Source organism: Schistocerca serialis, chromosome 3, assembly GCF_023864345.2.
Source record: "Schistocerca serialis cubense isolate TAMUIC-IGC-003099 chromosome 3, iqSchSeri2.2, whole genome shotgun sequence".
NCBI classification, from domain to species: domain Eukaryota; kingdom Metazoa; phylum Arthropoda; class Insecta; order Orthoptera; family Acrididae; genus Schistocerca; species Schistocerca serialis.
Window position 1 is genome coordinate 981,706,458 of NC_064640.1, and position 23,806 is coordinate 981,730,263.

The 23,806-nt window shown below is 44.8% G+C and overlaps 1 protein-coding gene across 3 annotated transcripts in view; it reads left to right on the forward strand.

Moving 5' to 3' along the window:
• The window catches only part of LOC126471424 (zinc finger CCCH-type with G patch domain-containing protein), a 176,790-nt gene that overhangs the window by 146,114 nt on the left and 6,870 nt on the right, over positions 1–23,806 (forward strand). For all 3 annotated transcript variants that reach the window (XM_050099564.1, XM_050099565.1, XM_050099566.1), the window contains one exon: positions 16,535–16,702. In XM_050099564.1, coding sequence (XP_049955521.1) covers positions 16,535–16,702 — 168 coding nt within the window. The remainder of the gene's footprint in view (positions 1–16,534; positions 16,703–23,806) is intronic.

Here is a 23,806-nt window from a genome sequence, read left to right on the forward strand (position 1 = left end):
TCTAGTACTGTGTCCCTGTACCTTGTCCATTCCTTTTCCAATGACTGTAATTGACTACATTCAACTAACTGGTACCTTTCTGAGATCATTGTTATGTACTTGTGCCTGATTTCCTTATCCTGAAGTTTCTCCACTCTTATCCTCCTACATATGGACCTGACCTCCTGCACTTTCGGTCTCACAATACCAATTTCGCTGCAGATTAAATAACGATCAGTGTCATCAAAGAATCCCCTGAATACACGTGTGTCCCTCACAGCCTTCTTGAATTCTTGATCTGTTATTATATAGTCAATGACAGATCTGGTTCCCCTGCCTTCCCAAGTATACCGGTGAATGTTCTTATGTTTAAAAAAGGAGTTTGTGATTACTAAGCCCATACTGGCACAGAAATCCAAGAGTTGTTTCCCGTTCTTGTTGGCCTCCATATCCTCTCCAAATTTACCCATAACCTTTTCGTACCCTTTGTTCGATTTCCAATCCTGGCATTAAAATCACCCATGAGCAGAACATTGTCCTTGTCCTTTACTCTAACAACTACATCACTGAGTGCATCATAAAAACTATCCATCTTATCTTGATTTGTCCCTTCACAATGTGAATATACTGACACAATCTATCCACATCAGTCGTTCGTTTACATACCTTATTGCAACTACACTGGGTTCCATTTCTTTCCTGATGTAAAGCCCTACACCCCATTGTGCTGTTCCTGCTTTGACTCCTGACAGGTAGACCTTGTATTCTCCCACTTCCTCTTCTTTCTCACACCTTACCCGAATGTCACTAACAGCTAAAACATCCAGCCCCATCTTACTTGCAGCCTCTGCCAGCTCTACCTTCTTCCCAGAGTAGCCTTCATTGATATTAATAGCTCCCCATCTCATTACCATTTGTTTGCCGAGTCGTATCTTAGGAGTCCCTGGTTTGTCAGTTAGAGGTGGGACTCCGTCACCTCCAAAGGTCCGAGGCATTTTGCTCTGATTGTTGCCAGCATCATATTTAAAGTACCGGGGAAGCAGGTTGCTAGCCTTACTTTCCCTGAGTCCGATTGAGTTTTACCCCTAACGGTTGAGGGACTAACCGGTGGATTTGGTAGTCTTTGCCGTATGAGCACAAAGGTGACCACAACTCAGAATATGTCCGAGATGCTCAGCCTTATTCCAAAGTAACTGGTATCCCGACTGTCGGGACCACTTACTTGGCCACTCATACGTTGCCCGTGGTTCATGAACTAGGACATGACTACAGGAACCCACACCATGAACCACTGTTAGTTAAATATGCCTAGTGAAATTATAATTAATCCATAAAATTATAGATACATATCTTGATGAAAGAGCTTAAGCATTTTCATTTTATGTCCTTCAGATCTTTTGTTTTAGGTGCCAGACTTCCAGTATTTGAATTCCAATAAAGATATTCCTGTGAATGTACGTTTTTTTGGATAGCATGTTTGTGAAAGTAGTCACTTAAAATGTGTACTAATATAAGTAGAGTGCCAACTTTATCTGCAGAATAGTTTTGCTTTCCAAATTGATTGTGTTGTCTGTATGTTTTTCAAAAAACTGGAAACCATGTATTGATAAAATTCTTTGTTTTGACAGTTTATCTTGCCAGAAAAAATACCTTTGATAATGGTGAAAGTTTATAAAGTCTCATCTCCTTTATTTTCAATAGTGTAGGCCGGTCACCTACGGTGGACTGGATGGCCGGGCGGTGACCTCTCCAGTTGTCAGGATGCTAGGAAATGACTGTGGGCGCGTCAGAGACGCCAAAGAAACATTATTAATTCATAACATCTTTATTCCTGCCGAGTACAATGTGGCTTGGTGATATCAACGACCTTCCCCGAGTCCTCGCTGACTCGTAGCGATGACACCAGATCTGGGCTGCGCAGTCTTGCTAGCGCAGCACTGCGTGCTGTGACGTAGCGGAAGAATGTCCTTACATCGGCCACGTGTGGCTGGCGGCGCCCGGCTGGGCGGCGGCCGGCTCAGCAGTAGACAGCAGATCGTTGCGCATAGAGGCTCCGGATCGGAGTCCCCGGCACTGTCGGCACCAGAAGCGTTCTCGTAGTGCGGAGTGTACTCTATCCCACCCCGTCTTCTTCCCTGCTCCTCCTGGTGGCTCGTCCGCGGTGGATGGGTGGAACGGGCTGCAGTCCCCCAGCGTTGTCGGCTCACCCGATTGTGACGGCGGATGCGCAGGGCCTAGGCCCCGCACGATCTCGACGACGGCTCACTGATGTGGTCAGCATTGGCGGCGAGCGAGTCTGCCGCGATGTCTGCTAATCCTGGGTTGATGATTGACAGCGGCAGCAGAGAGGACCAGAGCTGGTACTGTCCCCTCACATCTGCTGCTGGTTGGGCCGCCCTTACTGCAACATCTCCTTAATAAAGATTAACATGTCGATCACCGAGCTGAGCGCTACGCAGCGACCCAGTACACATCTAACTGCAAGTCTAGCTGCGAGTGCGAGTGCCTTGTTGCTATCAAAGCTGGTGTATTTAAAGGAAGCACGAGCGATGTCCTGACGTCATACTCGTTTGTAATGACCGCATTCGTTCCACTTATACTGCTGATTCATCTGTCGTACTCGCCCCTTAGGTGTTCTTGCGATAGAGTTACGTGTTGTTGCGGCAGACTTACGCGAAGTTGTGAAATGCAATAAAGCTGACGCTATACCTCTGTCTTGCACTCTACGAAAGTCTCCGTCTAACACAAACCCGCATGCTAAGCAATTCTCTCTCGACTGTTGTGTGTAACCAGGCCATTGCCCCTGCGTGACGACACATTCCGATATGTGTGCAATCCACCTACCTGCCTCTGGCTCTCGGCATAGGCAACGAAACTTTGACAATATTCCACGTTTCCAACTCTTTACTATTCCGCGACACTACGATAGTAAAAAAATGGCTGACTGAATTTAAATGTTGCCATACTTTCTTTGGGCATGATCCATATGAAAGACAGCCAAAAACTGAATGTGAACATTAAGGACATGGGCAGTGTGGTATCAGTTGATCAGTGCTTACAAGTATAGCAAATAGTTGGCACTGTATGGCAACCACAGTCTGCTCATATTAAGTTATGCTTCACTGAGACTTTTTCAGATTTTGGTTGCTAAAGGAGTTCTCTTGCCAGAATGTAAATTTACTGGAGGTCCAAACAGCTGTTGTGTTAATGATTTGATGTATGGCATCAGATTTCTTTACCCCATCCTCACTCCTCACCCTACCTGTTGTCACCTATGTGTCTTTATATCTTTTGTCTATTCCTCAGTTTTATGCGATCCTTTTTGTAGCTTTCATCTAGCCCACCCACTTTGACTCTGTGTTTCCTTCTATTGTCTGTGGACTATTTTCTTCTCTCTGTCACTGTTTTGAGTCATCAATAAAATTACGCTACAATCACTAATTTATTGTTGAAGATATTTAAATTAAGTCTGCAGTGGTTTTGTACCAGAAATAATGCAAGAGTCGGACCAATGCTAGCATGTGAGTGATTAAAATGCCAGTTTCTGGAACCCAAATTCATGGGATTTATAGGTCCACTCAGGATTGTGATACAATAAGAGTAACCTATAGTCTCTTTTCTGTACTTGTGTTGAATTTAATTCCCAGTAGTCCACTTCTTTAACTGCACAACTGTGCTGTGTAACTACTTTAGTGGCACAGGCATGAACCAAATTGCCATGGTGATAGCTGTTGTGGAGCTCAGTCAGACTGCCTACATAAAACACTGAAGAGCGTTGCAGTAATATTAATAATTATTATTACTACACGGAACACATACTTCATGTAGTGATATGTTATGAATAGGGCATCTTTCTCGTGAGTGATGCTTTGTTCAGTGTGATACCTCTTGAAACAGCCTAAAGTGTTTTATAGAGTGTAGAATGCCACTGTAAGTCTTTTAAGGATCTCATCAAATGATGATGCCACACTGTAAACAGAAGGAAGTCAGGTTACTTATTTTAAAAGACAAGTGCAGACAAGAGAACATTTCAGAATCATCATATGCCGGGAAAGCCTAAAATCAAAAAACAAGTACCTCTACAGGGAGCAGATGTATAATAAAATGAAGAAGCAAGAAAAGCTTCAGAATAGAAAAGAGCATCATCTGGCCTCATTTATATTTCAGCTGAGTTGGTGTGACAACCAAATCGTACCACGTTTTGCAAAGATTGTTCACTACATCAGGTCTCTAGCTGCCAACCAGACCAGCAGACGAACCAGCCTGACACTGATCAGGGAACAGATCTGCAGCATACAACACAGACTTAACAAGATCAGGAGAGAACTCTTTGTGCTTCACCTTCAGATAGCATCAACTCAATCATCTGACGCGTAGAGGGTATACACACAGTCAGTTGGGTCTCCAGCCAACAAAGCACGGCAGTTGGCCACATTCAGACAAGCTGCAAAATACGAACGTCATTATAAGCAGGACAATGGAGAACTGTAATCAGTTCTACAGAGAAAACAGTTTGACAATGCCACCTTATGTGTACTTGGAAAGGGACTAAGTTTTACACCGTCGCTGACAACACTACAGATTGCTAATTTTATTAGTGCAATGGAACAGGTTGTCCTTGCTCTTCCACAGGATGCAGCGAAAGAAATATGACATGAAGAATGTTGTACACTCACGAGGTACATTCTGTTGAAGTCAGTCCTCTCCAGGGAGGAGAGCAATGTGCTTAAACATTTCCGAGAAGACTCCGAGGCAACAAACAAAATAAATTCTTCAGCCCTGATACCACTTCAAGTATACAAGCATGAACTGTACAGTTCGCTAGGAAGAGTAGAAACTGATCTAACCGACAGTATGAAGAGGAAGACCATTAAATTTTGACCGAGCGAGGTGGCGCAGTGGTTAGACACTGGACTCGCATTCGGGAGGACGACGGTTCAATCCCGCGTCCGGCCATCCCGATTTAGGTTTTCCGTGATTTCCCTAAATCACTCCAGGCCAATGCCGGGATGGTTCCTCTGAAAGGGCATGGCCGACTTCCTTCCCCATCCTTCCCTACTCCGCTGAGACCGATGACCACGCTGTCTGGTCTCCTTCCCCTAACCGACCAACCAACCATTAAATTTTCCAGAATACTACCCTAGAAAATATGGTACAAAGACTTTGTTCCTGAACAGCTGTACTGTGGAGACTATAAGGACTATCTAAAGCCCATAAAGAAGGGATTCCACTCCATTCTGTGGTAAGAAACATTGGAGCACGAACATATAAGTTAGTAAAATACTTGACATCAGTGCTTGGCCTCTTTGTCACCATAACATATGCAATTTGACACATTTCATTCTGCAAGTTCAGAACTTCCAACTTGGTCAGGAACAACTCATGGTGAGCTTCAGTGCAGCTCCGCTCTTTAGTGTGATACTTGTAATGTCATAGGGCTTTTAGTGTCTGTGAGGAAATGACAATGCTGCAGAATCATCACTTCACTGTCGGCACAGATGTAATATACTTGTCGATAGATGGTTGACTAAAAGCCTAGGATTTGAATCCTGGAAGAGGGACTGAAATTTGACATGCAAGTCAATCTATGGGAGAGCAGGTAGTCCAAAAACTGTGTATAGAACGAGCACGGAGGATAATATGTCATGTGACAAGCAATAGCAGCTGACAACTGAGCACACCGAAACAGAGCACTGTGCGATGTGAAGGCTTGGCCCATGGGATTTGAAATCAGTGATACAACTACCAGCCCAGGCCTATTTCTGCTGGAAGGTGAAAACACGGACTAGTGGCTCTGTTCATGGCATGCTTTGCTTGCGCCCTCTGTAACAGTTTTCTGTACTGTTCTGCTGCAATAACCATGCTGGCTCCTCTTCATCTGTCTTAATGTCTGCTGGGTGGAATACTGAATCCCTCGTCCCTGGAAAGGCCACATAGGACAAAAATGGCCAGTTTTGTGCCGTAACAGTGGATTGCCTACCAAAGGAAATGATGCCGACATGATGCCGACATGATGCAGCTTGCTTTGCCAGAAGGGCAGAAGATTGCAGTGGCTGGGAAAACAGTTGGTATACCAGCATGGGCAGGGGAAAAGAGACTGCTACTGGTGTGTAGGCAAAAGATGGCACTGCTTCAAACTGTTCTGCAGCGAAAGGTAGGATGGCCGAGGGCATGGGGGTGGGGGGGTTGGTGGCGGTGGCAGTGGGTGAGCACTGTGCCACAATAGGGAGCCTACCGCCTGAACAAGATGGCGAGTGACTCCATCAGGTGACTGGCTTGAAGATGGCGGCAGGCAAGATCCGACAGGCTGTGTCTGCAGCTGATAGGAATGATGGATTGCTGCATCCGATATCCTCCACAAACAACAGCTGACCTTTATGGCCCATCACCACACCCAGAAGCCACCCCTGTTGCTGGCTGAAGGACTGAGGCCAAACGGCAGCCCCCTGAGGAAAATATGGCAAGCCATAGTGGTCCGGTGCATGCAACACAGGGTGCAACAGATCCAAAAGTAGTTGTAGCTGGCACCCGTGCAAACTTTCTGCTGGACTACATCTGTTAACCAGTGTTGCCTGGTGTCATCTTGGAACAAGGCAGACATGGACTTCTTCATTCAGATTTTGACTGTACACATGAAGTACTCCACCTCTGAGTTGGATTCTGATTGAAAGGGGTGAGTCAGATCCTGGATACCATTCCAAAGGTTTCAAACTCCCATGACACAAATTGCCAATCATTAACAGATATAAGGGTCCAGGGGCAGCTGTCAATAACAAAAATGACCAACAATGCACAAAGAGTTGTCATCGATGATGTGGGTAACAACTTGATGACCTACAAGAAATTTGACAAAGTACCACATGCTTCCTAAGAAAAGACTGAAAGATTGATGTGTACCCTGTCCCAAGGGTGCTCTGGGACTGGCCAGTGGTAAACTGATGCAATTTTGCTTCTTGGTTGTTTGCACAGGCTGCACAAGCCTGCACAAAAGGTTCAATATCACTATCAATTGCTGGCCAGTAGGTGTGACAATGTGCCGAAACCTTCTTACAAGTCTTACCTCAGTGTGACGCATGCTGCAGCTGGAACATGAGGGTGCAACGTCAGAGGAATGACCACTCGACAACTTTGTACCTCTGTGACATGAGGACCCCCTGGATAATATTGTGTCTGTTGCATAGAAGAAAAATGTGTGTCATGCCAAATCCACCCCCAAAAAGAGTGCGACCCGGACACACCATCTGGACAGCTGCAATTATTTTCTGGAAAAGCAGGTAGGCAGCTGCAATGTCTCACACTGTCAAAGGAATATACAGCAAAGTCTGCTGCAAAGCATCATCCAAGATGAAAAGAAGTGACTAAATTTTATCATTCTCAGAAATTAGGACTGATCTGTTTTACTTAGTAAAACCTTTGTAAAGCCACTATTGTGGCTGTAGGAAGTTTTTACCAACTGAAATAGATTTCTCCTTCTAATTTCTCAGCGTTAGAAACTATGCCCCACCAGGCATTGAAGGAAACCTATGCATTACTGGATATGAAAAAGAAAATATGTGATCTAGGCTTCAGAAAGTTTCTACCAGGTGAAAAGAAGTGTATTCTATTAGTTGAACTCCGGGTCCTTTCCTACTGGCAATTGCAACACTGCATCTGCTTGCTTAGTGGATGGTCAGTATTAAACACTGTAATACTAATTACTAAGCAAGAATACATAACAGTAATTACTATGGAAGAGTGAACACCTCAGCAATCAGTGGGCTGTCCTATTCAGCAGCTTGGAATGAGGGCTGAATAAGGAAATAAGTGGTTTGCTGTCAGTGATGAGTAGGAACTTTGCCCCATTCAAGAAAACTTGAAATTTTTTAATTCCAAAAATGATAGCCAGTGCCTCCTTTTCCACTTGTTAGTAATTATGCTGGGAGTGCGAGAAGTGTCTTCAATGCATAAACAGTGGGCTGCTTGGTACCGTTTGATTTCTGATGTGACAGTACTGCACCAATGGGCTGCATCACAGGCCAGAGGTGAAGGTTTACCAGTCATAAAAGAAACCAAACAGGACACACAGCACAAACACTGCATGAAGACTGGAAAGCCCATTTATAATTTACATGTCAGAAAAATTTGATGCCCTATTGACGTGCAGGTTAAGAGGGTGGCAGATGTGCACAACCTAGGGAATGAGTTCAGCATAATATGAAATTTTGCCTAAAAAGGATTGGCGGTCCCTGAAGTTCTTTGGTGCCAGTAAGTTGACAGTGATTTTGACATGTTTATCTGTGGGAACAAGGCCACCTTTTCTGAGCACACAATTTAAAAAATACACCTTTGGGGGAGGAAAAATACATTTTCTTATTTACAACTAAGGCCATTCTGCAGACGGAATTGTAAAACTGCCTGAAGATTTCGAAAGTTCTCCTCTCATTTGGAGCACATAACCCAGACGTCGTCACAGTAGTTTGCGCAACAGGGAATATCCTGAGTAAACTATTGCAAATATCATTGATAAATTCAGGCGAGATTCAAAAAAGTAAGCGATTAAACTAATAAAGACTAAAGGTGGTTTCACCATTAAGAAACTCAGAGAAGTGGTGTCCAGTGGTAGCTGCAGGTAAGCATCATGTAACAGGTAAGCATCATGTAAATTGATGCCTGAAAAATACTGACCCCATGACAGCTTCACCAACAATTCCTCCAGATGCGGATTTGTGTACAAATCCATGACGCATTACACATTGTGCATTGAATGTCTGTTTAAAAGAACCATAAAGGCACCTGATTCCATCTGGTTTTGGGATTACCACTGAAGGCGTGACCCACTAACTCAATGAAATGGGAGAAATGACACCAGGGTGCTGCCAACGCTGCAGCTCGGCCTTGGAAGATATTCTCAGACAGCTGCTTGTAAGACCACAGTAAGGATTCCAAACCCTGAATGGGGACCGATTGAGACACTTGACGTAGTGGCTGTTGCAACACAGGGCAGACCGAGACCCTGTGCATATCTACCTGAATCACTATTGGCTGCCCATCCACTACCAATGAAAGTACAAAATATTGGAGCAATGCTTGCAGGGTATCAGAGATAGCCTTCTAGTCCAGGGAAAACACTGGACCTCTGATAACTGTAACAAACTTTTGCGGCAAACCCGACATGTGCCCTCTACACGCGAACAGTCCTGTGGAACGTGTGCCGAATGACAGTCAGGACAAAACCACCCTCTTGCCCATTGAGTGAAAAAAGGTGCCATAAGAGAGCAACACACAGAACCCAAAAACATTGAGATTAACACGAAACTTTGATCGATACTTACCCATCGAGCCTGCCTCGGGCGAAGATGGTCAGTACCGTGATGTCACTGTACTTGAACCGTCAGTGAATTGCGTAAACACACAGTGGCTCAGCTGAAGGCAAGGCCACCTTGCTCACCGACGGTGAGGGGAGGGGTGGGCGAAGGGGGCTTATCTGTGCACTTGTAACTAACTTTGTTACCTGCCATTTGTGAGAAGGTACATCCCTTGCTGCTGCCATAAGTTCATGTGATTCAGCAGTCAAATGCTGTAGTTTGGACCTCCTGGCCAGATGTTAATCACATTGGGGACTCTCAGAACGACACATGCGCGAGAGACTTTGCAGGTCAGCAAACCGTACGGCATGTGACTGCCTGGGGAGCTTGTGGTGCCAGTTAAACTGTAACTGTGCCAGCACCACATGCGTTTGATGATAAAAATACTGTATGAGCAAATTACAAAGTTCCTCAAAGTTAACTTCCTCAAGGTTGGTAGAGGGCTTTAAATTCTGTACGATCTTGTATAATCCCGCAATGCTGGTCAATAACAAGGCAACCTTATCAACTGGATTGATGATACACCTTACCTGTCTCTGCAGCAACAACCAGAGCAAGTAATTCTCTGACCTTCCCATTGACTTATTGAAGCCAGCGAATGGTGTCGGTGGGGAATCTTCTTTGGGAGCTCCTGGCCTGCCACCAGTGCTGCATGCGTATGAAACAATTCCACATTCTGGTGGAGCAGTTCCTGCATCTACTCGTGCTTTATCTTTTGGAGGCAAACTTGTTCCTGCTAGCCTTCCAAAAATAAACCGTGTCCACGGTGACCACAATTTAATATTATGAAAAGAAAGAAATGTGTCACACACAAGATAACATCCTATGTCATCACTTTAGTATCTGTGTGGGTGACAATGCTGCAGACTCATCACTGACAGTACAAAAATATCTACACTAGCTGATGGGGGGGGGGGGGGGGGGGTCAACTAAAGGCCGGGGATTTGAAACCCCAGAAGAGGGAACAAATCTCAACATGTGAGTCAATCTATGGGAGAGTAGAGGGTTTCAACACCGTATAGAGATCGAGCACAGAGGAAAGTACAACATACGACCATTGTGAGTGACTGACAACTGAGCACACAGAAATACACTGTGTGAGGTGAATGCTTGGTCCATGAACATTGAAATCGGCAACAGAACTGCTGGATCAGGCCTATTGTTGCTGGCAGGTAAACATGTGGGTCAGTGGCTCTGCCCATACCACACTTCACTCACTTCGTCTGTGACTATTCTGCACTATTCTGCTGTGATAAGGGTGCCAGCTCCTCTGCATCCATCTCAATGTCTGCTGGCAGGGATGCTAAAGGGCTGTTGTTAAAGGAACTCTTTGAGTTCATCCTCACATCAGTCTACTCCTGTTTGACTGTTTGATGGAAATTCCTACAAGCAAACTGACAGAGTGATGATGGATTGCCCACCACCACCAGTGGTAGCCAATGTGTTTAAGGATGCATTTGAATAAGAAGCCCTTGAATCAACAATTCTTCTTCTTTATTCATGTCAGAGGTACACTAAAATGAACACATATACAATACATACAAAGAAAACTATATAGTATTCACCCAGAACTGGGCAACTTTGATAGCATTGGGTGCTGCAGACATTAAGTCCTTCATGCTACAGCTGGTTGGGCACAAGTTACATTTGAAGAGATGCCGGGTTGTCTGCAATTCACCCCATCCGCACATTGTTGTGTTGTCATTTGGAAGTTCCATTTAAGGAGATTGTCCCTCGATCTTGTGACTTTGGTCTGTAGTTTGTTCGCGGACTTCCAGATGACCCACTTCTCTGTGTGTCCAAGTGGCAGGGATTCTTGTGGTGTCATCCAGTTTGACAGGTGTTGTCATCTTTCTTTCCACTTGGTGAGTCGGGTAGCTGCAGCTGATCCTTCTAAGGGCTGTGAAGTTGTTACAAAACTCTTCCTGGACTTCAGTCTTGTCTTGGCAGGTTGATGTCCAAAGAGTGGATGTGAGGTCACTGTATTTGATTTATGCCCCTCAATGTCAGCGGCAACCTCTCTTCTGTCACATGGAGCAATCCCAGCGAGACATTGAACTTTGTCCATGGGGGTTGGCCTTAGGCATCCTGTAACAATCCTACAGCTGTCATTTAAGGCTACATCAACCTGCTTTGCATGTACTGAATTGTACCCCTCTGGGCTAGCATACTCTCCTACAGAATAACATAAGGCAAGAGCTGTTGTTCTTAATGTTTGTGGATGTGTACCCCAGTTCGATACTGCCAGTTTCTGAAGAAGGCAGTTTCTCGAGGATACTTTCTGCTTCAGCTTCAGACAATGTTTCTTGTAGGTCAGTGTACGGTCAAGAGTGACACCTAAATACCTGGGGTGGGAACAATATTCTAGTGCAACTCCATTCCAGAATATTTCAAGTTTCCTCTCAGCTTGTTTATGTTTCAGATGGAATGAACACACTTGCGTTTTCTTAGGATTGGGTGCGAGTTGATTATTTTCATAGAGAGTACCAACCTGTTGTAGACCGTGTGTAAGCATTATCTCTGCATCTTCAAACCGATTGCCCTGGACAGCAAGAGCAAGGTCATCAGCATATATGAAACTTTTGCATTCTTGAGGCTGTGATTGATCATTGGTGTACACATTAAATAAAATTGGTGACAGTACAATTCCTTGGGGGAGACCGTTCTTTTGAGTTCTCCATCGGCTGTGTTTTCCTTGGAAGTCCACAAAAAAACATCGATTCTGTAGGAGTGTTGCAATTATCCTTGTCAGCACGTAGTCGTTAGTCAGGTTGTAGATTTTGTGCAGTAACACTCTCCGGTTTACGGTGTCAAAGGCCGCCGAAAGGTCAACAAAAGCTAGACCTGTTATCTTTCTCTGCTCAAAGCCATCTTCTATGAACTGAGAAAGATAAAGGATTTGTGAGGTGCAATTCTTGCCTGGTCTAAAGCCAGCTTGAAGCGAGATAAGAAGTGTATTAACTACTGCAGTTAAGCGGTGAAGAATCATTCTCTCTAGGGACTTATAGAGATGGCAAAGGAGAGATATTGGCCTTTAGTTCTTCGGATCCATTGGTGACTTCCCAGGTTTTAGTGTCGCAATCGCGTGCCTTGCGCCATAAATTTGGGATCTTGAAAAAAGCCAGACAGTGGTTATACAGGTTTAAGAGCCAGTCTTTGGTAGCGGTGCCAAAATGTTTAATTTGCTGTACGCAAATTTCGTCTAATCCTGATGCCTTGCCATTTTTGCATTTGTGAATGGCTTTTTCTAATTCACCTAGGTTGAATGGTCTAGTCAGGTTATTATTCTGAGATTGTTCCTTAAACTCTAATTTGAAGTCCTATTTTTGGATAGGAGATCTTGGTTTAGCATTTTCAAGAATCTGTGTAGCAATTTCATATGGAGTGATGTTAGCGTGATTGGCATGTTTGGTTGGATCGTTATTTAATTTTCTCAGCAGTTTCCAGGCCTTCTGGCTGCTAATTGAAAGATCTGTTTCCTCCATAAGTTTAATCCATCTTTCTCCTTTGTTTTCTACTATGGAAGACATTACTTCTTGACCAGCCAAGATGGTTTGCTCATTGAATGGATCTTGTTCAAAAAGCGACAGATATTTATTCATTAGGGCTGCCGACTAGGTTCTTAATCCATAGAGGTTTTGTGTTCTGCAGCCCCGTGGCATGGATGACCATGATACCTTCTTCACTTCATCCACAAACTTATTGTAGTTTTCTGGTGTTGCCTGGAGATCAGTTCAATTTTATCCAGATTGGTACTAAAAAGCTCCCAGTTAGCCTTATGGAAGTTGTATCTTCTGCGGAATGGAAGAGTTCTCGGTTAGGATACTGCAGTAACTTTGCACATCACAGGACGGTGTTGAGAATTGGGTACAGGGTGGCAAACTGTCTTAACACATTGTTGGCCTATGTGCTCACTTGCGAATATTAGATCTGGGTTATATCCACGTTTCCAACGTCCACTGTTGAAAGATGCGGGGAGTTTACTATCGTGGATGAGAGTTAGTTGGAAGGTGTCAGACCATTTCAGCACTTTCAACGATGTGCATACACACTTTTTTTCTGATGCATAGATGATATATTCGAGATCTTACAGCATGAACAACAGTGTATGCAACATTTTGCAACATCTTAACTCACTGCGCTGAAACATCGGGTTCACGGTAGAGATGTTCTAGTCGAGAGAAGACCATATGACACACTAGGACATAACATTTACCACAGACTAACACTTAACACATTTACACTTGCATGCTTCCAGCAGCCCTGAGGAGTTTCACAAGAAGGCATCCTCCACACACTAGTGCACAGGGCTTGGGAGATCTCCGACCGAGAGAGTTAGCAATGGCGTTTGAGCACCTAAAGAATGGTTTACAAACACAGCCTGATCAAGTGTGCCATAAAATCAAAGGAGCCTAGACAACAGAAAAAGAAATTTGTTGCAGCGGCGTTTATCTCTTATGTTGGTATCATATCTGCAATAAATTAATAAAATACTTGGGGAACGTAATGTCAAATATGTAATTCACCCATTGCCCAAGATGGAAATTGTGTTGGAGTTTGTTAAGGACAACGTAGAACTCTGGAAACTAGGAGTCTACTGTGTCCTGTGCCAGTGTAGGGAAATGTTCATAGATCAGACCATGTGGACAGTAAGGAAAGATGTACAGACCACAGATGTCACACAGATCAGGAATGGCCAACAAAGTCAGCTGTTGCAGAGCACTGTGTTTCCTAAAGGGGCCTAACATGAATGCTGATGGTGCCAAGTTGTTAAAATAGGCCAACACATTGTGGAATTGCATTTTACAGTAATCTATAGAGATCTTGCTACACGAAAAGCTCATAAATAAGGACAGCAGTTTCCAACTAAGTAAGGCTTCAGACACAGCCTTAAGCACACTCAAAGCTCGACAGTCTGTCCACTCACACCACGCCAAATGAAGAGCTGAGATTACACTATGTAGATGCACCTCTTCTGCATCAGCAGTGTCCTGATTCCTGAAGTGGTGGCACAGAGAGCGAGGGCTAGGACTGGTGTCCCGGCTGCACACTTGCCCTCAACTTCACCAGCAGCTCCCCAACCAGGTACGACAAATGTGAGCTCAACAGCAGAAGGAATTGGTTGTATGAAACAGCATTCAATAGAAGATAATGAGTCACCAGGGCCACCTAAAGATGCCAATAAGTCAACATGCAGAAATGTTGCATGATTTGGACAATGCCACCTAGCTGAATATCCAAGAACATGCCAAAAAAAGTCTGAATAAAGATAACCAATTACTGTATAATATAGGTGTTGAGATGTGGATATACACATATTGCAGCTCAGTTATGAACCTAGCATTCTTGTTCAGAGGGCACATATGAGTAGTAGTCAACAAGTTTAATTAACACCTAAACAAAGTTATGTATTTAATTCTTTGTTTGTTTGCACATGCATGTCTTCTCTCCTTGTACAGATTGAAATTCCCATGTCACAATACTCTTACATGCCACCAGAGGAGCAAAACCAAGATGGTGCAGCCGACTGATAAAGTGGAGACAGGCTGCATCATTTTGTTAAGTATCCTCTACCAGCATACTGCAGCATGAAGATTTCAATGCGTTGCAGGACTGCAGACATGGAAAAAAACTTTATTTTTTGCCTGATAATTAAAGCTCTATGGCTGTTCCTTGTACACACACAATCCTGGGACAGTGTACGTCTCATGTATTTATTTGTGTATTCGTTTGTTCTGAAAAACAACACTTGTTCATATGCTGGGCCATTTTGTTCCAGTACTTCCGTATATGCCCATCCACTGTGGAATGCCTCCTCTATATGGTCAGTGGTTATGTTTATTTGAATCCATTGTTTCTGTTTGGTTCATGGTTTCTTAGTGTCATTTTAGCAGAAGAGTTTGCATGAAACACATTTCAGATATCTTTATATCTTTTATATGCTTTGAGTACAGTAAGGGAAGTTCTGGCAGACTTTAAATACTTGTGGAATGAAGGAGACCACTGCATAGTAGAAGCCCGCCCCCCCCCCCCCCCCACCCCCTGTGTGTGTGTGTGTGTGTGTGTGTGTGTGTGTGTGTGTGTGTGTGTGTGTGTGTGTGTGTGTCTGTGCACGCGCGCGCCTGTGTGCCTCTCCATGTTTATGTTCGTTTGTCCTTATGCCTAAAGTATGTATGTTTTTATGTGCTTTGTGAATACTATTCATACAACTACTATAACATTCATAGTACTGTTGAAAGTGTGCCAGCTAAAAGTAAAAGCAATATTCAAGGAGATCCTGTATATAACAGATTCTAAGCCATTTGTATACTGTGTGTGTGGGGGGGAGGGGGGTCGAGCGTGTGGGTGTGTGTTTTCGAGGTAAACCATCAAAATAATGTAAATATCTTTGTGATGTGGAATAGAATAAAAATAAGTAATAATAGAAAGCCCAGAGGCAGTATGTAAGCAGAGCCTATTCTGTTTATAGCTACCAAAGACATTACAATTCTATCTCTTTCTGTTGTGTAAGTGACCATTTACAATGGACTATTCCATCATTTAATATGCATAAAAGTTCTGACTTTAACTGAAAGTGTTGGCACATAGTCTAAAGGTCTAAAATTAAGTTAAGTTCCTTATCTGCACCATAATCCAAAATATCAGTGATAAGAAAAGTGAATTTAAAACTTCCTGGCAGATTAAAACTGTGTGCCCGACCAAGTCTCGGTCAGACACACAGTTTTAATCTGCCAGGAAGTTTCATATCAGCACACACTCCGCTGCAGAGTGAAAATCTCATTCTGGAAAGTGAATTTAGTTATTAGAAATCTTATTAGAATGCCTCTGCTACAACTGGCAAAAATTACAATACTGATGATACCTGCAATTTACTAGATTCAGACAGACTAAAATTTAGTGAGCAGTCAGTGTAAGTTTGCATTTTAACAATGCTGACCAAATGATGAAATCTAAATATAATTTTAGGTAATGTGGAAAAATAGTTAGAGGTTTTTCCTGGTCATCATTTAGAGGCATGTTTATAGAGACCTGTTTAGAAGTTACATATGTTCATAGTCTGTGAAAATAAAATACATATGTGCTTTGTACAGAGTTTACTCTAAGTAACTGACTAGCACTATTTAACTTTTCAGTGAACTAATTTCTATTTTCAGTTGCAGTTTAGTTTTGTACCTTGCATCGCTAACAGAATTACATGAAACAATTTTCAGATCATTGCATGAATCTAAGAGAGAAAGCTGGTGACAATGGAAATATATTCAGTATGGAGAGGCGACTTAAAAAAATTAGAAAAAGACAAGAAAAACAGAGGATAAAACAGTATGAAGAAGATAAAGGAAAAAAAGATTTATTTTCATTTTTGAATACCCATTTATCAGGTCTGTCATACTAACTTTTTACAGCGATTTGTTTATATTATGTTTAAAGATTAGTTACTGAAACTGAATTCAAGGACTTCTGCATTTCTTACTGTTATGATAATTTATAATTACTGTGTTGTGTGGAAAGATACTTAACGTTTGAAGAATATAACTGAATCGGCATATCATGGTATAGTAAACATCAGCAGCTATGTATGGCACTAACAACTGTAAGATCGCTTTGGCTCTGAGTATTATTTCACAACAAGGAAGACAGAGAGAAATTCAGTAAGTATTGGATTTTCTGTGATTTTTCACTGCCGTTTAGAAAATCAGACTAAACACCAAGCCATACTGTACTTGCTTTAATGGTAAGGATTTGCAATAGAATTTACATTTTAGCACTTCTCATTTGTTTTAGTCACACTTACCATATTTTACGGACCATAAGACGCTCTTTTTTCTTCAAAAATTGCCTCCAAAAAACTGGTTCAAATGGCTCTGAGCACTATGGGACTTAACTTTTGAGGGCATCAGTCCCCTAGAACTTAGAACTACTTAAATCTAACTAACCTAAGGACATCACACACATCCATGCCCGAGGCAGGATTCGAACCTGCGACGGTAGCGGTCGCGCAGTTCCAGACTGTAGCTCCTAGAACCGCTCGGCCAATCCGGCCGGCAATTGCCTCCAAAATGCAGGTGCATCTTATACTCAAAATTGATATAAATATGTACAGTGTTTGATTTAAAATTCCAGCCACTCTTAAAAATGGCCGTATATTCAATGTCGCAGGAAACCTATCTCTGGCAACACTGGGTACAACTGGCAGTAGCAGTACACCGATGCAATGAACGTGAGCTGCAGGGATTCACAAGCTTGCTAACACTATCTCCCTCCTGCCTTGCCATCACAAACCCACAACACTGTCTAGCTTATGATGCGTTGTTGCATTCTACGGTGCCAGTGAACTTGAAGTAAAAGTGATTTGTATTACTGGTAACAGTACAGTACTTTTGTGAGTAGCTGGTTCTGCAATGGAAAAAAGTAAAAGGTGTTCATATGAAGCAGGCTATAAATTTAAAGTAATAGCATATGCAGAAGAACATGGAAACAGAACAGCTCCCCCCTGCGGGTCTAGGGGCCAGAATAGGCTCGAGGTATTCCTGCCTGTGGTAAGAGGTGACTAAAAGGAGTCTCACACATTTCGGCCTTTATGTGATGGTCCACTGTAGGGTTTGACCTCCATTTTTCAAAATTTTCCCAAAGAGCAAGAAAATTGGGGAAGGGCGCCTTACATGGTGCTTAGTGTCCATCATGCGCTGAGATGTCTCGCATCCTTCATTTACATGGATCTGCACTTCTGCCCATTCTCCAGCTGTTGGGCTAGGTCACCCTCCTGGGTGCGTTTTCCTCCATCCTCTGTGCAATATTGCTTTCTGCGCTGTTGGCAATAATGGACTTCTTAGCTCGTTAACACCCAATATCCAGCGTGGTAGCCAGTCCGTTGTGATGGGGCCGCTATGTACCCTGTTCGTTGTGGCCCCCTGACCACACAGGGATCGCTCTGCTGATGCTTGTGCCCCGTTAACTCCCCAAGGAGTAGATGCCCATCACCCTGGGGCATTGGGACTCCCAGCAATGGCCATCCTGTCAGGTGGCCTTTGCTGCAGCTGGGTGGCACATGTGGGGAGGGCCTCTGGTCGGAGTGGCTGGCATCAGTGCAGATGACACGCCATGAACCATAGTATGTCATCTCTTGCTGGTGGTCAAACACCAGCAGTCTCTAAGTGGTCAAGTGCTAAGAAATACGACCCCAAATCATCCCTCCCTCCCCCCCCCCCCCTTCCCACAGCCACACCATGGGAGGAATGCCAGCCTAAGGATGGCAGCGAAGCTTATTCACCCCAGTACCTCGTATGTATGAGAGTTGTTGGGAAATCTTTCTTGTCAATGAAACCTCAGTTTTTTGTGGAGCATTTAGGGGACAAGTTTGGGGAGGTGGAGGGCTTGTCCAAAATGCGGTCAGGTTCGGTCTCGATCAAAACAGCATCCTCTGCCCAGTTATGGGCACTACTTGCCTGTGACAAGTTGGGGATGTTTCTCTTTCCATCATGCCCCGTAAGAGCTTAAATATGTTCAAGGGTATCATGTTTCACAGAGACCTTCTTTTGCAGTCTGATGATGAGCTGCACGCCAATTAAGAGTGGTGAGGTGTCCATTTCGTCCAACACATCCACCGCGATCGGAGGCATAATCAGGTTGCCACTGGTGCCTTCATCTTGGCCTTCGAGGGTGATACATTACCTGAGAAGGTCAAGGAGATGGTATACTGCTGTGACGTAAAGCCATATATCCCTTCGCCGATGCGGTGCTTTAACTGCTGGAAGTTTGGCCATATGTCTTCCTTCTGTACTTCCAGCATCATCTGTCAGGATTGTGGACATCCTTCACGTCCCAGTACGCCCTGTGCCCCGCCTCCCATCTGTGTCAACTGCAGAGAGCACCATTTGCCATGCTCGCCAGACTGCAGGATTCTCCAGAAAGAAAGAAAAATAATGGAATACCAGACCCTGGACCAACTGACCTACACTGAAGCTAAGAGAAAATATGAGAGGCTACATCCTGTGCATATGACACCACCGCTACGATAATGGTTCAAGCATCTTCCATTCCGCCATGTACAGAGCTGACAGACTCCACCTGCGCCCTTGATGGTGGGGGGCACTTCCTTCCCTGTTGCTCCTGCACAACCTACTTCAGGAGCAACAGCCCCTCGAAGCGTCGGGGACATCGGTCCCCACTTCTGCACTGGAGAAGCATAAGTCTTCTTTGGCTCCTCTCACCAGGAAGGGATCCCTTGGGTCACTTCCTTCCCAGGTTCCTACTAGTGGCACCACCAGTGGCTGACGCAACCACAGGTAGCTGATCATAGGGCTTCACGGTCCTCCCTAGTCCATGAAACTGAATCAGTGAAACCCTCCCAGCTGCACAAACCTAAGGAGCAGTGAAAGAAACCTAAAAAGTAAAAGACCCCCAAGAACCAAGGCACTGCAGTGGCACCCACACCACCACTACCTACAAGCTCTGTGTCTGAGGATGAGGTGGAGATTCTGGCCCCCGTTGAGGACCTAGATCTCGCTGGGCCCTCAGACACAATGGATGTCGATCGCACAGGTACTCATCTGGTGGCAGCAGGTGACCCTGAGGCGTAGACTGCCTCGATGAGTGTTTCATTCCTTCCCAGTCTCATGATCACGTAACCCTCCAGTGGAATTACAGCGGTTTTTTCCACTACATGACTGAGCTGTGGCAACTGTTAAGCTTTACACCTGATTTCTGCATTGCCCTTCAGGAAACCTGGTTCGGGGCAATGCGGACCCCGGCCCTTGGCGGCTACAGGGGATATTATAGCAACCGTAGGGACTATAATAGTGTGTCAGGTGGAGTTTGCATCAATGTCCTGAACTCAGTATGTAGTGAACCTGTGCCCCTTCAAAGCCCTCTTGAAGCTGTGGCTGCCACGATAAGGACAACACAGGAAATAACTGTCTGCAATGTATATCTTGTTCCAGATGGTGCAGTACCCTTGAACGTATTGGCTGCACTGATTGATCAATTCCCTAAACCTTTCCTACTTTTGGGAGATTTTAACGCACATAACACCATGTGGGGTGGCGCCATGCTTGCTGGCCGAGGTCAAAAATTTACTGTCACAACTCGACCTCTGCCTCTTAAATAAAGGTGCCCTCACACATTTCAGTGTGGCCCATTGCACATATTCAGCCATTGATGTGTTGGAGCACCTAATAGCCTTTAAGCGGCTCCATCTCCGCGTTAGCCAGCTTATAAAATGACAGAAACAGGAGTGTTGGGAGAGGTATGTGTCGACCCTTGGGTGGCATACGACACCTTCCCATGTCTGTACGAAGATCAGACATCTTTTTGGGTACCAGACCCCAACAGGTGTCCCTGACATTAACATCAATGGCATGTTATCTACCGACACAAACGCGATTGCCGAACACTTTGCTGAGCACTATGCTCGAGCCTCTGCGTCGGAGAACTACCCCTTGGCCTTTCGCTCCCTCAAATGGTGGATTGAAAGGAAAGTCCTCTCGTTCACTACACGCCACAGTGAACCTTATAACGCCTCATTTACATAGTGGGAGCCCCTCAGTGCCCTTGCACATTGCCCCGACACAGCTCCTGGTCTGGATCGGATCCACAGTCAGATGATTAAACATCTCTCGTCTGACTACAAGCAACATCACCTCATCTAATGGCGCCTTTTCATCGCAATGGCAGGAGAGTACCATCATTCTGGTACTCAGACCCAGTCAAAACCCGCTTGATGTGGATAGCTACTGGCCCATCAGCCTCACCAACTTTCTTTGTAAGCTGCTGGAACGTATGGTGTGTCGGCGGTTGGGTTGGGTCCTGGAGTCACGTGGCCTACTGGCTCCATGTCAGGGTGGCCTCTGCCAGGATCGCTCTACCACTGATAATCTTGTGTCCCTTGAGGCTGCCATCCGAACAGCCTTTCTCAGATGCCAACATCTGGTTGCCATCTTTTTTGACTTACGTAAAGCATACGACACCACCTGGCGACATCATATCCTCGCCACATTGTAGGAGTGGGGTCTCCAGGCCCCACTCCCAATTTTTATCCCAAAACTTCCTGTTGTTCCGTACTTTCCAGGTCCAAGTCATTGGCTCCTGTAGTTCCCCCCGTATTCAGGAGAATGGCGTTCCGCAGGGCTCCGTATTGATTGTCTCTCTAGTTTTAGTGGCTATTAATTTTCTAGCAGCAGCTGTAGGGTCGTCGGTCTCACCTTCTCTGTATGCATATGATTTTTGCATTTCGTACTGCTCCTCCAGTACTGGTGTTGTTGAGCGGCGCCTACAGGGAGCCATTCACAAGGCGCAGTCGTGGGCTCTAGCCCACAGCTTCCAGTTTTAAGCTGCGAGAGTCTCGTGTCGTGCATTTCTGTCGGTGTCGCACCATTCATCCAGAACCAGAACTTTACCTTAATAATCATCCACTCACTGTAGTGGAGACACATCAATTCTTACGGTTGGTTTTCGACACCCAATAGACTTGGCTACCTGACCTTTGTCAGCTTAAGCGGAAGTGCTGGCAGCACCTCAGTGCCCTCCGTTGCCTGAGCAACGTCAGCAGGGGTGCAGATCGCTCTACACTGCTGCAGCTCTACAGAGCCCTTGTTCAATCCCACCTTGACTATGGGAGTGTGCTTTATGGTATGGCGGCACCCTCAGCGCTGCGTTTACTTGACCCAGTGCACCACTGTGGCATCCAGCTAGTGACAGGAGCCTTTAGGATGAGTCCAGTGACCAGCGAGCTGGCAGAGGCTGGAGTCCCTCCATTGCAGCTCAGGCATGCACAACTGCTGGCCAGTTAGGTTGCACACATTTATAGTTCTCCTATGCATCCAAATTTGTCTCCTTTTCCCACACATGGCGGTTCATGTCCCACATCGACGGCACTGGTCCTGGCTTACAACTGCAGTTCACATCCGATCCCTTCTATCTGAACTGGAGTCCTTGCCTTTACAACCTATACTTGAGGTCCATTCGCGTACACTTCCTTGGTGTACACCTATGCTGCAGATTCTTCTGGACCTTTCGCATAGCCCTAAGGACTCTGTTAACCTTGCAGCTCTCTGCTATCACTTCCTCTTGATTCTCCACATGTACCGGGGCCACGAAGTGGTTTACACCGACAGCTCGATGGCTGACGTGCACAAAGGCTTTGTGTATGTTCATGGAGGACATATTGAACAGCACGCCTTGCCAGATGGCTGCATGTTTTCACTGCAGAGTTGGCGGCCATATATCGTGCTCTTGACCACATCCGCTCATGCCCTGCTGAGTCATTTCTGACGTGTGACCCCAGGACACGTCGGAATCCCAGGCAACGAACTTGCCAATAGGTTACGCGGAAACCACTTCTGGAGATGGGCATCTCCAAAACTGACCTGCATTCCGTCTTATGCAGCAGGGTTTTTTAACTTTGGGAGACGGAATGGCATAACAGTACACACAACAAACTGTGTGTCATTAAGGAGACTATGAATGTGTGGAAGTCTTCCATGCGGTCCTCTCGCAGGGAATCAGTTGTCCTCCGCAAGCTCCACATTGGCCGTACGAGGCTAACGCACGGTTACCTCCTCCGTCGTGAGGACCCACCTCAGTGTCACTGTGGCTCACAAATGATGGTCGTCCACCTCATGCTGGACTGCCCACTTTTAGCCACTCTGCAGCGGACTCTTAACTTTCCCAGCACCCTACCTTCAGTGTTGGGCAACAGTGCCTCAACAGCAGCTTTAGTTTGATGTTTTATTTGTGAGGGTGGGTTTTATCACTCGATCTAAGTTTTAGCGCATGTCCTTTGTCCCTCTGTGTCCTCCACCCTAGTACTTTTAGGGTGGAGGTTTTAATGTGTTGCAGAGTGGCTGGCTTCTCCTTTTTATTCTCATGGTCAGCTAGCCATGGTAATCTGCTCTCTAGTTTTGATCTCTTCTACATTTTTCTTGCATGTCTCTGTGGTTTTCTTGTCTGATTGTGTCCATTTTAGTGTTTGTTGCCCTTCTGTCATGCTTGTGGTTTTCTCCTTTCTTCCAGCTGTGTTTTGTATGTCACTCCCACCCTTGTGGAATTATTTTAATCGGAACGAGGGACCGATGACCTAGCAGTTTGTTCCCCCCCCCCTCTTTTAAAGCAACCAACCAGAGCAGCATTTTCGCCTCCACCTACAGAATAAAAACCATTCACTGTTGGCAGGCTAGTAAAGAAGAACTGGAAAAGAAAAAAAAAAGAGGAAGACTAAGTGTGCAAGTAGAGGACTGAATGCAAAATGGCCAAAAAAAAGAAAAGATGACGTATTGAAATGGATTGAAGGACACTGTCAAAATGACATTGGAATTAATACAAAAATAATTCTAGAGTTGAACGTAACAGATTTCAAGGGCAGAGTTGGTTGGTATTACAGGTTTATGAAGTGTCATGGACTTGGCATGTGAACCAAAACATCTTAGAAGATGGCACAAGAGTATGATGAGAAAATATTATCTTCCCATCACTTTATTATTCAACATTGA